Source organism: Astatotilapia calliptera, chromosome 13, assembly GCF_964374335.1.
Source record: "Astatotilapia calliptera chromosome 13, fAstCal68.1, whole genome shotgun sequence".
Classification (NCBI taxonomy): domain Eukaryota; kingdom Metazoa; phylum Chordata; class Actinopteri; order Cichliformes; family Cichlidae; genus Astatotilapia; species Astatotilapia calliptera.
Genome location: NC_137434.1, coordinates 18,650,256 through 18,665,048, shown reverse-complemented (window position 1 = coordinate 18,665,048; position 14,793 = coordinate 18,650,256). Strand labels below are relative to the sequence as shown.

At 46.3% G+C, this 14,793-nt stretch overlaps 1 protein-coding gene across 1 annotated transcript in view; it reads right to left on the bottom strand.

Moving 5' to 3' along the window:
• Nucleotides 1-14,793, bottom strand: part of LOC113035231 (protocadherin-15-like) — a 238,074-nt gene that overhangs the window by 101,911 nt on the left and 121,370 nt on the right. The window contains exons 9-12 of the mRNA XM_026190646.2: nt 13,518-13,688; nt 10,767-10,875; nt 10,523-10,635; nt 885-1,091 (exon numbers count right to left, since the gene is read on the bottom strand). Coding sequence (XP_026046431.2) covers nt 885-1,091; nt 10,523-10,635; nt 10,767-10,875; nt 13,518-13,688 — 600 coding nt within the window. The remainder of the gene's footprint in view (nt 1-884; nt 1,092-10,522; nt 10,636-10,766; nt 10,876-13,517; nt 13,689-14,793) is intronic.

The following is a 14,793-nucleotide window of genomic DNA, read 5'->3' as shown; positions in this document are numbered from 1 at the left end:
CTCCAGCAGTGATCAGTGCTCTGAATGTATTCTTACTTTTCACACCATGATGCATGCATTAAAAGTAGGTATGTCCCAAATCAGTTTTGGTAAAAGGGAAACAGCAGTACTGATCTGTATCGGCTACATGAAGTGAAGTTTAAATGAATGAGATTCGCATTGACATTGTGCCAGATCAGGTAAAGCGAGTGGGCAAAATAAATACAACTAAAAGGAATGCATTTAACCTTTTGTTTGAAGTGGAAATCAAGCAAGGAAATGTCTCGTTCCAAAGACTTATACATGTATTTTTAAATCTTTGGCCATCATATCACATTAGAAAGAAACCAGCTGAAGCCATGTTGCAAGTTTAAAGCAAAACTATTAAGCCAAATCTCTGAATTCAATTTCCTTTACTAATAACAGAGGCCCAGCACAGGCCCACTTTAAGTTATTAAGTGTACACACTGCAGCTGCATAATGCAGGAAAACATGAATATTGGATTAAACTCAGCATCAAAAGCTAGTCAATCTTTAAAATGATTTGCATCAAAGATTAGAGCACAAAACTGGATCAGGACATCCCTTTATAACATTGTGTGGGTTTGAGTGCGTGTGTGAGTTTGTGCGTGCCACAGCATTTAAAATCAGCCCTTTTACCTACAGGTGTAACACCGGGAGCCAGCTGTAACAACAAAACAAATATAGCGGGACAATGACTCATGCACATGTTATTTTCTGTGAGTACGCGATACAAGCACATGAATAAATGTGGCTCTGTCCTCAATATTTAATCAATGCACTACAAGTACTTTGTGTTTGTATGCAACCATGCATGGATGGGCATCTTTAAAGAGTAAGCGACAGCAAGCTTAGGCTGATAAAGCCTCTCTTTCTCTCTGTACCTCCTCAATGTCATTATCCAAAGCGACGATTCCCAGGGGGGCGGTAAGGTTGGCACTGGCTGAGATAGTCGTACCAACTGGGGAGGACTCACTCACATAGCCCTGATAGGTAGCAAACTGGAAATACGGTGCCTGGTTGTTCTGATCCAAGATTTCAACGATGACTTTAGCATATGCTGGGAGGGGATGACCATTATCCTGTTCAGCCTTGGGAGAGGGAAAAGAAAGAACAAGGGTGAAAGTCACTCTGTGGAAAATACCATATCAACAAGACTACTCTGCTGGAAAGTTATGCTGTTCCAACTCTCATGCAGGCACAGAAATAGAAAGGCATAATTTCTCTGAGTGTCATTTCAATTTTAAAAAAGCTATATTGACTAAATTTAATCAGGGGTCCATTTAGGATTAGAACTTAGTAATTACCGGGGCATTTAACAGAAATACCATCCTTTGTAGGAGAGGGACTGCAATTAGTGGCACTCCTTTGCTGTCAAATCAGTGACCAGTGATAGAAGGAGGCTCTTGGGAATATTACGAGCTGATTCAATGCCAAAATTAACCACTTCACTATTAAAAAGGCTCACACCAAATCTGTCTGCATTGCTGAAGGTGAAAAATCCCTGTTTTTCTGTAAAGGTTCTCTGTCTTCTGAATCAACCACAGAGCTGTCTGATATAATAAAATCCCCATGTACAGCTCATCTATTCAGCATGTCAATATCCTCAACCAAAAACAGACATGCAGCACTCAGCTATGGAACAGAGCTTAGAGAAATGTTCTGTTACAAGACCACTGAAAGAGTGAAAATTACATTGCTCAATCAGGTATCAGTCCATTTGTGAAAAAAAAACAAGTTTCTTGAAAAATCTAGTTCCCATTACATAAAATCAATTTGTCCTCTTAAGCTATTAAAATGTTTACAAACTAAATCTGGAAAGATAAATCCAGAGCTGTAAAATCTCCAAGAAATGCACAAGTGAAACATGAACCTGCATCCAAAATCAGTTTGCATTTGTGCCATGTACAGAGAAACACACAGCAAACTAGAGGAATCCATAACAATCACAACAATGTAAACAATCCTTCCACTTCATTTTGCTGCACGGCTGGTGGGTGACATGGCCACTTTAGTAACATAGTACATTTCCATAAATCAGTATGTTGTCTCAGCCATTCAAACTGCACAAAACGGTTAGTTATGTCTATAACTTCTGTTCCCTGAAGGAGAGGAACGAGGTACAACACATAAGTATGGGATATCACGCCCTCGCGTGTCCTGGCTGAAGAAACCTTTATTCACGCCTTTACGGCAGATGACGTGTGATGACACGCGCAAGGCCCCGCCCGCACATATAGCCGCTGCCATCACCGTCATCCCTCAGTTCGATAGCCGCTCTTCACCGAGCCAACTGCTCAGTGGGGCCACCCTGTGTTGTACCTCGTTCCTCTCCTTCAGGGAACAGAAGTTATAGACATAACTAACCGTTCCCTTTCAGTCGATCCACTCGGTACAACACATAAGTATGGGACCTATATACACGCCCCGCAGAGCAGCCACCGAACCGGAACGGGACCACCACATCCTTAGTGAGTGGTAGACCCAGCAGAAAGGACAGCATGAGCCACCGAAGGGGCTGTAACGTCCAACCGATAAAACCGCACAAAAGTGTGCGGCGACGCCCAATTAGCCGCTGCACAAATATCAGCCACAGGCACCCCTCTAAAAAGAGCCCATGAGGTCGCCATCCCCCTGGTGGAATGAGCTCCCACCCCGTGGGGCAACGCAAAACCTCCGGTGCTGTATGCCAGCGAGATAGCTTCTACAATCCAGTGGGACAGCCTCTGTCTGGACAGAGCTCTACCTCTATTCGGATTAGCGAAGCAGACAAACAACTGGTCACACAAACGCACATCCCGAGTGCGCTCAATGTAGGTGCGTAGCGCACGCACCGGACAAAGAGAATGCACCCTCCTCTGCTCCTCAGATTCAAAAGGAGGGGAGCAAAAGCTCAGCAACTCAAACTCCATTGAACTATAAGATGCAGGCATGACCTTGGGAAGATAGGCGGCATTCGGACGCAATACGACCTTGCGGCCATCAGGAGAAAACTGTGTGCAGGCAGGATGCACAGACAGCGCATGAAGGTCCCCCACTCGCTTCGCCGAGGCCAAAGCGAGAAGTAATGCGGTCTTATACGAAAGAAGTTTCATATCTACCGACTCAACGGGTTCAAACGGAGGGCCACAAAGGGCCTCCAGCACCAAAGACAAGTCCCAAGCAGGGACACTGGACTTAAGCACGGGCCTCAGCCGGCGAACCCCTTTCAGAAAACGCACGGCGAGGGGATGCGCACCTGGTGTCACCCCGTCAAAACCGATATGACAAGCAGATATAGCCGCTAAATAAACCTTGATCGTCGAAAACGAAAGGCCTTTATCCAACAGCTCCTGCAGGAATGTCAAAACATCCACAATAGAGCACTGAAATGGGAGAGTGTGGCGGTCCCGGCACCATCGCTCGAAGGCTCGCCATTTGTAAGCGTACAAGCCTCTAGTAGACGAGGCCCTGGCGCTCTGAATCGTCGCTACCACACTAGGTGGCAGACCCTTAGCAACCAAGTTTAACCTCTCAGCAGGTAAGCATGAAGGTGCCACAGATCCGGGCGCGGATGAAACACTTCCCCCCCCGCCTGAGAGAGGAGATCCCTGCGGAGAGGAAGCTGCCAAGGACTTGCTGCAAGCAGGCTGATTATTTCTGCATACCACGACTTCGCGGGCCACCAAGGGGCCACCAGGATCAGAGAGAGGGAATGCCGACGCACCCTCTCCAGAATTGGAGATATCATTTCCACTGGGGGAAATGCATACAGGAGCACGTCTGGCCATTGGTGCGCTAGCGCGTCCAAGCCCAAGGGTGCATCGTGGTCGATTATGGAGAAGTACAGGGGGCAGTGAGCATTCACCCTGGAAGCAAAAAGATCTATTTGCGCCTCGCCAAATAGATCCCAAATCTGAGCCACTATTGAAGGGTGTAACCTCCATTCTCTCACCAGAGGACCCCCCCTGGAGAGAAGGTCCGGCCCCAGGTTCAGGTGGCCCGGGACATGGGTGGCTCTTAGAGTCAGAAAATGAACACTGCACCATAACAGCAGAGAGCGAGACAGCTGCAACAGGGGAAGAGAGCGTGTTCCTCCCTGCCTGTTTATATAAGACACCACTGTTGAATTGTCCGTCCTGACTAAGACATGCTGGCCCTGCAGGACTGGACGGAAACGCTTTAGAGCTAAGAACACTGCTAACAGCTCTAAGTGGTTGATGTGCAGCTGGCGCTGAGCCGCGGACCAGATCCCTCTCACTGACGCACCCTCGCACAGCGCTCCCCACCCACTTAGGGAAGCATCTGTGGACACCACCTTGCGAAACAACACCCTCCCAATCCGAGAGCCCTGGTGCAGTAGCCCGGGCTCCCTCCAAGGACGGAGAGCTAGCATGCAAGACGCAGTTACCGGCAGCCTCCTCCGGAGGTGACGCGAAGCACACAAACGGTGAGAGAGAGTCCAGCGTTGAAACGCTCTCATTTTCAACAGCCCAAGCGGCACTACGGCGATCATAGATGCCATCATGCCCAACAAGCGCAATATCGTCTGGAAACGCAGTCTGCGTCCCAGCTGAAATTGAGCGAGGCAGCGATGAAACACGGCCACTCTGTGCTCTGACAACCGTGCGCGGCTGGAAAGAGAGCATATTTCCAGACCGAGAAAAGCGATCTGTTGACCTGGGATTAGCGAGCTCTTCTGAAAGTTCACAGAGAACCCCAGTGTCTGAATGTGTGACAGAACCCGCGACAGCTGCGTCTCCGCCTGTTCTCTGGAGCAAGCCACGAGAGCCCAGTCGTCCAGGTAGGCCAAGATGCGGATGCCCCTCTTCCTGAGGGGCGCTAGCGCTGCCTCGGCACATTTCGTAAAGGTGCGGGGAGCGAGCGACAGCCCGAACGGCAGCACTAGGTATTCGTAGGCTACGCCCTCGAATGCAAACCTCAGAAACTGCCTGTGTTTCGGGTGTATAGCGACATGAAAATAAGCATCTGTTAGATCGATTGTCGCAAACCAATCTCCCGGGCCGACTGCACTCAGGAGCTGTCTGAGTGTTAGCATCTTGAACCTGTACGTTCGCAGGTACGTGTTCAAGACTCGCAGGTCGAGGATGGGACGAAGCCCTCCCCCTTTCTTCGGAATGACAAAATAACGGCTGTACCAACCTTTGTCCGTCTCCGAAGCGGGGACCACCCGTATTGCTCTCTTCTGTAATAGCGCCTGTATTTCCTCTCTGAGTACCAAGGCTGCCTCGGGGTTGACAATCGTGTCCACGACTCTTTGGAAACGAGGCGGCTTGACCCGGAACTGCAACCGGTAACCCATGGCAACGGTTTGCAGCACCCACGGAGAGGGGGCGCAAGCGCGCCACTGAGGGAAGTGAGCAGCCAGCCGGCTGGCCTGCAGCACTGACGGCGGGGCGCCGTCGCCCCCCAGTGTGTCTGCAGGGGACTGCATCCCCTGCCTGACCTGGCTCATTTCGCCTGCAGGTTGAGCATTTGAGATTGTTTGAGAGTAAACAACACTCTTTATTGATTGCAACATGGGAACATGTACATTTATACATTTTGTTGGGTGCACCTTTTCCGGGGCATAACAATGAAAAACAGCGGGAACACTCGATGTGGTCGCTTGAACATTCAACACATCTGAACCGTGTGCAGGGGTTATGTGCTTGGGAGACCGCGATAGGGAAGTGCAGCGCCTTCTGGGGCTGACAACCTGAACAGAACTTAAGCGGCACCTCTTGTGCGGCAACAGAGGGGTAAGAGCAGCGTCTCCCTGCTGCCGGATCCCTTCCCCACTCGCAATCACAGCTAGGAGGGCTGAGGCTTCTTCCTCCTGGGCGTCGGGTCCCGTCGGGGGCCCGGGGGAGGGCCTTTGCCCCAGGCCGACTGGCGTGGAGCTCGGGCCGGAGTACGTGCTCTCGCCGGCGGCCCTCCCACTCCAGCAGTGGGCGCCGGTCTCTTGCCAGCTGTCAGAGGAGCGGCGGGCCTGTGAGAGCTAGCAGTGGGCTTGGGCTGGGGCTGGCGTCTGGGGATGATGTCGCGCAGAGCTTCCGTCTGCTTCTTCCTCAGATCGAATCTAGCCTGAATGGCTTCAAGTGAATGTCCGAATAACCCAGCCGCAGACACTGGTGCGTCCAGATACACAGCTCTGTCTCTATCAGGGACGTCGGAGAGGGTCAGCCACAGGTGCCTCTGCGCCACCACTGTCGAAGCCATCCCTCTGCCCAGGGAGAGCGCTGCACAGCGAGACGCACGGAGGATGTAATCCGTGGTGACTCTAACCTCGTTAAGAAGAGGTGACAGCGGGCTGTCCTCCGGAACCAGCGATCCAAGCTCCGCCAGGCACATTGCTTGGTACGTCTGGAGCATGGTGACGGAGCTCATGGCTCGAGCGGTGCCGGCCTGAGCCCGATAAATCTTCTCCAGCTGCGAGGCCGAGAATCTGCAGTGCTTGGACGGCAGAGTTGCGGGGCCACCGACACCATGGTTATGGGACGGGGCCAGATAAGCAGCCAGAGACGGCTCCATAGGGGGTGGGTTAGCTAAACCAGCTCCCTCGGCGCCGTCCAATTCCATGTACTGTCCATAGCCGGGCACAGTGACGCGGGTAGACAGAGGTTTGTCCCATGACGCTGTTAGCTCGCAGAGAAAGTCTGGGAACATGGGGAGGCAGTTTTTGGCCGTTGCGGGCTCCGGTGGAAGGAAAAAACCCGCAAACCGCGACGGCTTCCGAGCTGGTGGAGGAGAGGGCCAGTCCACCTGCAGCTTCTCAGCGGCACGGCGAAACAGGGAGAAAAGAGAGGTGTCATCGTGGCCGACCGGCGCAGCAGCGGCGGCATATTGGGTCGACAATGAGCTCTCCTGCTCATCCTCCGACAAACCATGGATGTCCAGGCCGATGTCCAGCACGTCATCGTCTTCCTGGGGAGCGCTGGCGGGCTTCAACCCAGGCTGAAGCCCGTCAGCGCTCCTGCATGGTTCCGGTCCGTCATCGGCTAACCCGTCAACGTATTCCATGTGGTCAGCCCAGCTAATCGCGGGGACATCGACCTGAAAATTTTCGTCTTCGGACTCGGACGAAGCCGGGGCTCCAGACTCGGAAAGAAGAGGGTCATGCCGTGCGACAGCCGAGCGTCCCAGCACTCTTTCCACAAACGTCACCCGTCTTTCCAGGGTCGAGCGTCGGAGCTGGCGACAAAACGCACAAGCTTCGGGCTCCGTCAACGCTCTCCTAGCGTGGACGATCCCCAGGCAGACAGGGCAGGCATCGTGCTGGTCGCTGTCGTGCAAAGAGAAACCACATCCCTGAGGACAGGGGCGAACAGAAGATTTCTGCTTTGCTCGCTTCGGTTTGGAGTCCATTCCCAAAACGCAAAGCGAAACGCTGCACAAGAAAAACTTGAAAATAGCGCTCCGCGGGCAGCCTACGCACCAGCTGGGCGGTGGAGGCTAACACCAACAGGGGCAGTTAAGCTAGGTTCAAGTTGGCAGACAACGGAGCTAACTAGCAGTAGCTAGCTAGCCCAACTCAGCAGAGGTGTTCTCAGCGAGGTGAAGAGCGTAAGAACTGAGGGATGACGGTGATGGCAGCGGCTATATGTGCGGGCGGGGCCTTGCGCGTGTCATCACACGTCATCTGCCGTAAAGGCGTGAATAAAGGTTTCTTCAGCCAGGACACGCGAGGGCGTGATATCCCATACTTATGTGTTGTACCGAGTGGATCGACTGAAAGGGAACCTAATGAAGCTGAACTTACACTAGAGTCGAATCTGACACTGCCATGTCCCAGTTAGGGCTGCCACGATTAGTCGACTAGTCACGATTATGTCGACTATTAAAATCGTCGACGACTAATTTAATAGTCGACGCATCGTTTGAAGCTTTGTAAGATCACAAAGGACGCAGGAATGAGTAGTAGGATTTAAGAGTGTAATAACGGACTGAAACAGAAGATGGCAGCACTGCATGTCCAAGGATGCCAGCTGCCGTTAAACCCCGAAGAAGAAGAAGCTGTGTCCCAGAATTCATAGCGCAGCCCAGCGCAGTTGTCAACAATGGCGGCAGCTAGTTAGTTTTAACTTTACTCTTATTATTCTTTCTGGGTCACAAAATAAACGTTTAACATATTTTCAGGCGAGAATGTAGCTGTGTAAACCTCAAATATCAGCTCAGTTTATCAAGACACCACATATTTTCAAAAGCGCTCTGACGTTTTCAGAGACGTCTGTTACCCACTAGCTCGTTAGCTAGGCGGGGGCAAGGCTAACTAGAGCCGTGAGAACACCGGACTCCCGGCAAATCGTTTTCAAACCCACCGCCGTCTTTTGCTAGTCAGGTTAAACATATATATAAGTCACTTAGATAACTTAAATGTTATTGTTTGGCTTTTTTCAGTATTTTATTTGTTCCTGAGTAAATCGGTTTGGCTGAGATTAAAGTTATAGTTTTTGCACAGCTAAAACTGTCAAGCAGACAGCTGATTATCAGAAGTGTGAGACGCTGGAGAATATACTCCGGTGTCCTGTTATATTTTAGAAAGCAAGGAGTTTATTAAACTTCACCGAAACAATCTGCAAATTTCATTAAAAATTAATAAACTACCATCTTGTCTTTATTTTTAGTTAGCACAAACACTTCAAGCTGTAAGCTAATGATAGTTATATAAGACCAGATGCTGCTGGTGCAATAAGCTGTACGTCCAATGGATGATGATCTGATTAGTCGACTAATCGCAAAAATAATCGGTGACTAGTCGACTATCAAAATAATCGTTTGTGGCAGCCCTAGTCCCAGTAAGAGGAAACTTAATGAATGCGGTCTGGTCAGGCTGTCACTACAATCTTTCGCCTCCTAAGTACATATGTCACTTTTGCCACCCACACTGGGATGCTTCAGAAACATTAAGGCTTTGAAAATACAGAAGGAGTGGGGGACTAAGGGAACATCAGTTCAGGCCATGACCTGGAACTAATTCAGCACATTAGCTCAATTTCACTGGGCTTGTGTTGCAGAGTGCCAATTATAAGAAATGTAAGCGCTTGTACTGCAAAATTGTAAACAGCAGGTTCCCCATGACTTCATGTTTACTGCCTTATGTGTATAGCTTACTATGGGGAATATGTAGCATATTCAGTTGAGCTTCCCTCCAGCTGAGATTCATACCTGTTATTATTTCAATCACAATCTCATGTCAGATTCTCTTCCCCAAACATCTTCTACTTATCCCCTTATCAAAGTGATAATAAGAACACCAGCACTATACTGACCCAGTGATCCAATCTGCTCACACAAACGCCTGAGGGAAAAAACAAAAATGCTGTCATTGACAGCCATAACATACACTTCACATACAGTGTTCCCTCATGATTTAGAGTGCCATTTCTTCATTCTCTTACTTTCACCAAGCCGTCACGTCTGCCTTTGACATTTAGCTTAATCTCACCGCAGTCACCTTAGTAGATGTACCTAAGTCAACATCAGTGATGACTTTTAAAACATAAAGCACATGTTGTCTAAAATAGGCTCCTGATTATTTAACTGTTGCCTTACCTAAAGCATTAACTATGCAGAACCTTCAAGGCACAAAAGTCTAATTCTTACTCACCTGCTCCTTTGAATCCTAGAATAATCATTCCTTGCCCTGTACATGAATCAGGTAGATGAGGCTCCATCTACCATCTTCCAGACACGTCTCTCTCTCTCTATCTCTCTTGGTCTTTTCCTCCTTCTCCTCTGAACCGTCTCCTTTCCTCAAGCTATGCACAATCATCCCAAAGACATGCAGAAAGCTTCTCATATCATCAGCCTCCCTTCTTCTTGTGGAAATCTTCCTCTCATCTCTTTGCTCCCCAGCTATCCCAGTAAATAGCACGTTACACACTGCTCAGAGGTGTCTAGAGGTTAGTGATGGGTAGATGGAAAGTTCATCTGCACTGCTGCACCAGCAGCACATAGGCAATTCCTGACTATGCTCTAAATTAAGATTCATGAAGGCACAGCAGCCTGTCCTGCTAAGTCCATAAATCATAACAGATTTTTCACCCCCAGCTCCTAAGGAGCTAAAGATAAGGTTAATGGCCTTCAGGACAGAGGTTATCTGGGTAGAACAGGTAAGGGTGCACGCTAAAGTTTTTAAGAGATGAGTCAAACTTAATCTCGCAAAAGCCCATTAAAAATAGAAGAGAATTGAAATCTTGAATAAAGTAGTGTTGTTTGCCTAATGTGAAGGAAGGAGAGAAATCAATATTTTACCTTTAGCTGATGAAACAGACAATGAGGCTCTATCACGGTAAATGTTTTAACAATCCTTGTAGGACTGCGCATGTCTAATAGTTGACACTAATTTACTGCAAATTTTTGCAAATGCAATTTGTCGTAATTACTAACATTACACTGCACTGTTACATAAATGTAGTGAACAGGCTTTGTATTGAGGTTAAGTTTAATGAGATTTCTCAAGAACTGTGTCTGTGTAGGGCAGATTGAAACAATTCAACTTTCGAGGAATGAATAAATCAAATATACTTTTATACTTTACCTTGATGACTAATGTGAACTTTTGATACAAGTCCCGGCTGATTGGCTGCAGGACGCGCATTTCTGCAGTGGTTTTGTTCAAAGAGAAATATGCTGCATATGTGTTTGGTTCACCTGCAATATAAAATAAGAACATTTATGGTAGAATCAACCCCAGAAGAAATATTAAAAAGGAAAATCATGGCATCAGCTCAGCCAAAGACATTAAAAGTGTAAAAATCAATGAAAATACGTGATGAACCTACCAACTAGGATGTAGTAGAGAATGTTTGGTCTGGCACTTGGGGGCTGTATATTTCTGTCCATGTCCACAGCACGGATCGGAGGGGTAACATTCAGTGGGTTCAGTTTGCTCTGCAACAAGGGGTGGCTGAGTCAACAATACAGCAGCATAATCAAAATGCAAATTGATTAATTTCCTCTAGATCTCACTGTTGCATGGATCACCTAAAATAACTCTGACTGCATTTTTATGCAGAGCAAAAAAAAAACCCGGAAACTGTTCTGCAATAGAAAATTCCTCTTTAAAAAAAAAAGATCTGCCCCAGAAAGTTTTCTGTGTGCTCTATATCAATATTTTGGTTGCTGTATAATCTTATGTGATGTTTTGCACAGTCCTCGCAACTCTGCTCTTCCACATAAAAACAGCATTCTCCAGAGAAGCTACTCTACGCTTTCAGCCCAGCCCATTAAAGTGCTTTCTGCCTTAAAGTAGAGCCGCTGTGATTAGACGTCGCCTCAGTTCCACCTGCTTATACACTATAGCACTTATTAATATTAACTGATAGGAGAACTGCTGTTATTGTGCAGTGCTGTGCCTTGCTGGCTTTTCTTTTGCGCCTCTAGTGAATAACACTAGAAATGTAGAAAGCTACAGCCATGTGTTCCTTCCCCACATTTTGATAGTATCAACTCTTCTTCTCACCTTTAGAAAAAAATATATAACCTGCTGGCTATATACTTCAGTAAGCTTGTTGGTAAGCACCATAACATAATGATAAGAATAAGGAAAACAATGAACCGAAGCTTATAGATTTCTTATTTCCATGCATGTAAATGTACCTGATAGTGTTGGACATAAAAGATAATCTGCTAGTGGTGCTTTAGGATAATTTCCCCCGCTTATGCACACTCATACATCATCAGCACTAACTACCTTGGCTTTACCTTTATGCATTTGCATCAACATATGGTTAAGTGGGAATATGTTTAGCACATCACATTTAAGAATACCTTTCCTCATGCAAAACGCCTCCATATGGCTGACACAGTATGTGCGTGTATGCTAAGGGGCCACTGCTAAACTTCCTTAGTGTAGATAGGCACATGGCTAACAGCTCATTGGAAGAAGAATCCCTCCCTGAGGGGGTATATTTATATCCATCAGCTCTGGAGTAATCCTTACACCCCTCCCCAACCAACCCTCTCGCTTTTACAATGTCTGGAGGTGCGCTAAATCAAATCCCCCTAGCTCTGCACAATGATGATTAGCTATAATACCCTCCTTCAGCAGTCATTATCCAGGGGACTCCAGAGCCCACATTATATCCCCCCAGGGCAGAAAATAAATACAGATCAACTTAATAATGTCTGTCTAGCTATTGTGATTAATTACAATACACTCATCAATTATGAGAAGACAATTCTCCCAGTGGACAGACATGTTAGTGTTACACTGCAAAATTCCCCCCAAAAAATAAAAAAAAGAAAGAGAAAAAAAACCCCAAACAATCAGAGACCAAATCAGAAGTCGTATAAGCATGTATATTGACAGTAAAGGGTAAGGAGGTATGGTGAACCCATGCTGTGTTCACAGGAGGAAAAACAAACAAACTGCTAAACAGATGATGAAAAGCTTTGGTTTGTGTAGCTGGTGCTGCCGTGTCTTGCATAACAGTCTGAAAACCTTTTATCATAAATAATAAATTACAAACTATCAATGGAAGGTCTGGACAAACAACTGTGACTCACTATGCCACCCTAAATAAAAACTGCAACTTTAGGGTTTTGTTTTTTTTAAATACCCATCTATATATATCCCACTGTGTCTTTATTGCAGGATTTTGTGTTATTTAGTGTCACACTCTGGCTCCATTCAATATAATTTGATTCCATTTATCTCTCATGTTCGGAACATGTCACCACAGTACACTTAAGCCATACTTGATGAAACCGTTTCCTCACAACTGCCTGAGCTGAGCTAAATGAATCCGATAATTCCTCACAATGCAGCTGGTCCAACTATAAGTGTGTTGGTTAGGAAAATTATACTTAAAATAACAAGAAAAACATTAACCATATACAGGAATAAGAGTAGGCTACTGGAAAGCAGATTCACATTCATGGCCATATAAATGGGGGGATATTTAAGCTAACCACAACACAAAAAGGTCCAAAATAAAAGGAGCGCTTCTACCTTCCTCTGAGGAAACCGCAGCTTGATTCACTTTTGTTCATTCTAATGACTATTACATGCATGGAGATACACAGCAAATATAAAATATGTTTTATAAATAAACAACTAATCGTGTATAGACTAACATAAATTCTGTTGGTGCACTAGTTGCTCTCGCCACCTCGGATCTATATGAATTTCCCTCTCTTTTTCCCCTCAATGGTTTTTAGATGTGATCCCAAGTCATCTCATGCTTCAGTTTAATTTGTGAGTACAATGGAAAACAAAATGCAGTAATAAACTGCAAATTGTACTCTGTCTTCAGGTGAGGAGGCAAAGACAAGGTATAATGAGGCAATTAGGGTATTTAAAAGGCGTGACATAGATTAACATATAACAAGAATGTGAACATATGGCACAAATGTCTCACAAATCTGAATAGCATGTATACTGTGCATATGCACACATACAGAATGACAGGTAAAAATCCAGCCTCCATGCATGAAAACATAAACATGCATATATTAGCAGGAGGAAATCTGTTAAAATGACCTTGTGGAATAGCAGTGTGTTCACACTTGCCTGTCTGCCTGGCTCTTACCGGTTCAGTGAATTCAGGGATAGCAGCATGGTAGGTGAGGGGGTTGCAGTCACGAGTGTTGTTCACTAAAACACAAGGCAGGAACATGGGACCCAGGTCGTCTCCATCCTCGACATCCACAGTCAAAGTTGCGGTAGCTGTTAGTCGGTTAGGGGGGAATGGAGCGCGGTCCTGGAAGACAAGCAAATGGCTACAGATTGAGCAACTTTCTGAAGCAGTCGAAAAATCCAAAACTACTTCATGATTTGGTCTCATGTGTCTATACTGAAATCTCCTGAAATATACCTGAACACCCTGACAAGCTTTAGTCATGCATTTACGCAAATTCTTTAGGACTGAGTCTTTACAACTTGAATCGAGACATACATCATCTCCAGCTATGTTTTAAAATGATAGCCTCACTGCTGTTTGGCAACGGCAGAAAGCATTTCAGCTTCCACCTTCATATTTCTTCCACTTTCTACAACTGTGGCAATTTTTAAAGGGCTGATATCTCACTGTACAAGAAAAAGCTTCATCACTTCGGGGTGTCTCATGAGTATCCAACCATATACTAAAGGTGGTGTGTGTCATTTTTTTTCTCCAAACATCTGCACAACTTTAAATAACCATCTTTAAATCACTCAGGGAACACTGGCAGGATGAATTGGGCACTGAAATTACAGAAAGTATGGAAGACTGTCGTACTTCTTCTATAAATGCTTTGCATATTTCAATACAACTCAACTCACAAGTTTCATAGATGGCTTTTCTCATACCTAAACCCTCTGAGTGAAATATCAATTAACACTATCTCGCCGTTTATAAAGTTAGATGCCTGACCTGCTTAATGTTTTGTTTCATAGCAACTTTACAGACTTTAAATGAGACTGAAGAGCACTTATCAACATTCATTAAGAATCTTTTCTTACACAAAAATACAGCTCTGTACAATAAAACACCGACAGCGGCGCAGCTACTCTTAAAGATTCCCCCGTAGTATTGTTGCTTCCTTGAGTGGTATCCAGAGAAGTGAGCAGCACAGCACTTCAAAGATTTACGTTCTCAGTATAATTGAACTCTTGACACAAGCAGTGCAGAGTTCTAGTAAATACCATGTCTTCTTCCTTTTCTTTACCCTGACATCCTTTTGCAAGAGAAAATGAAATCCCCCTGGAGGACCTCTCGCCAGTTCAAAGAGTTGAGTCTTTTGCTCTTTCATGCAGGAAATGTAGAGAATAGAGGACGAGTTGAGTGTTAAATGATTATCTGTCCTGCAACACTTCACCTCACAGTA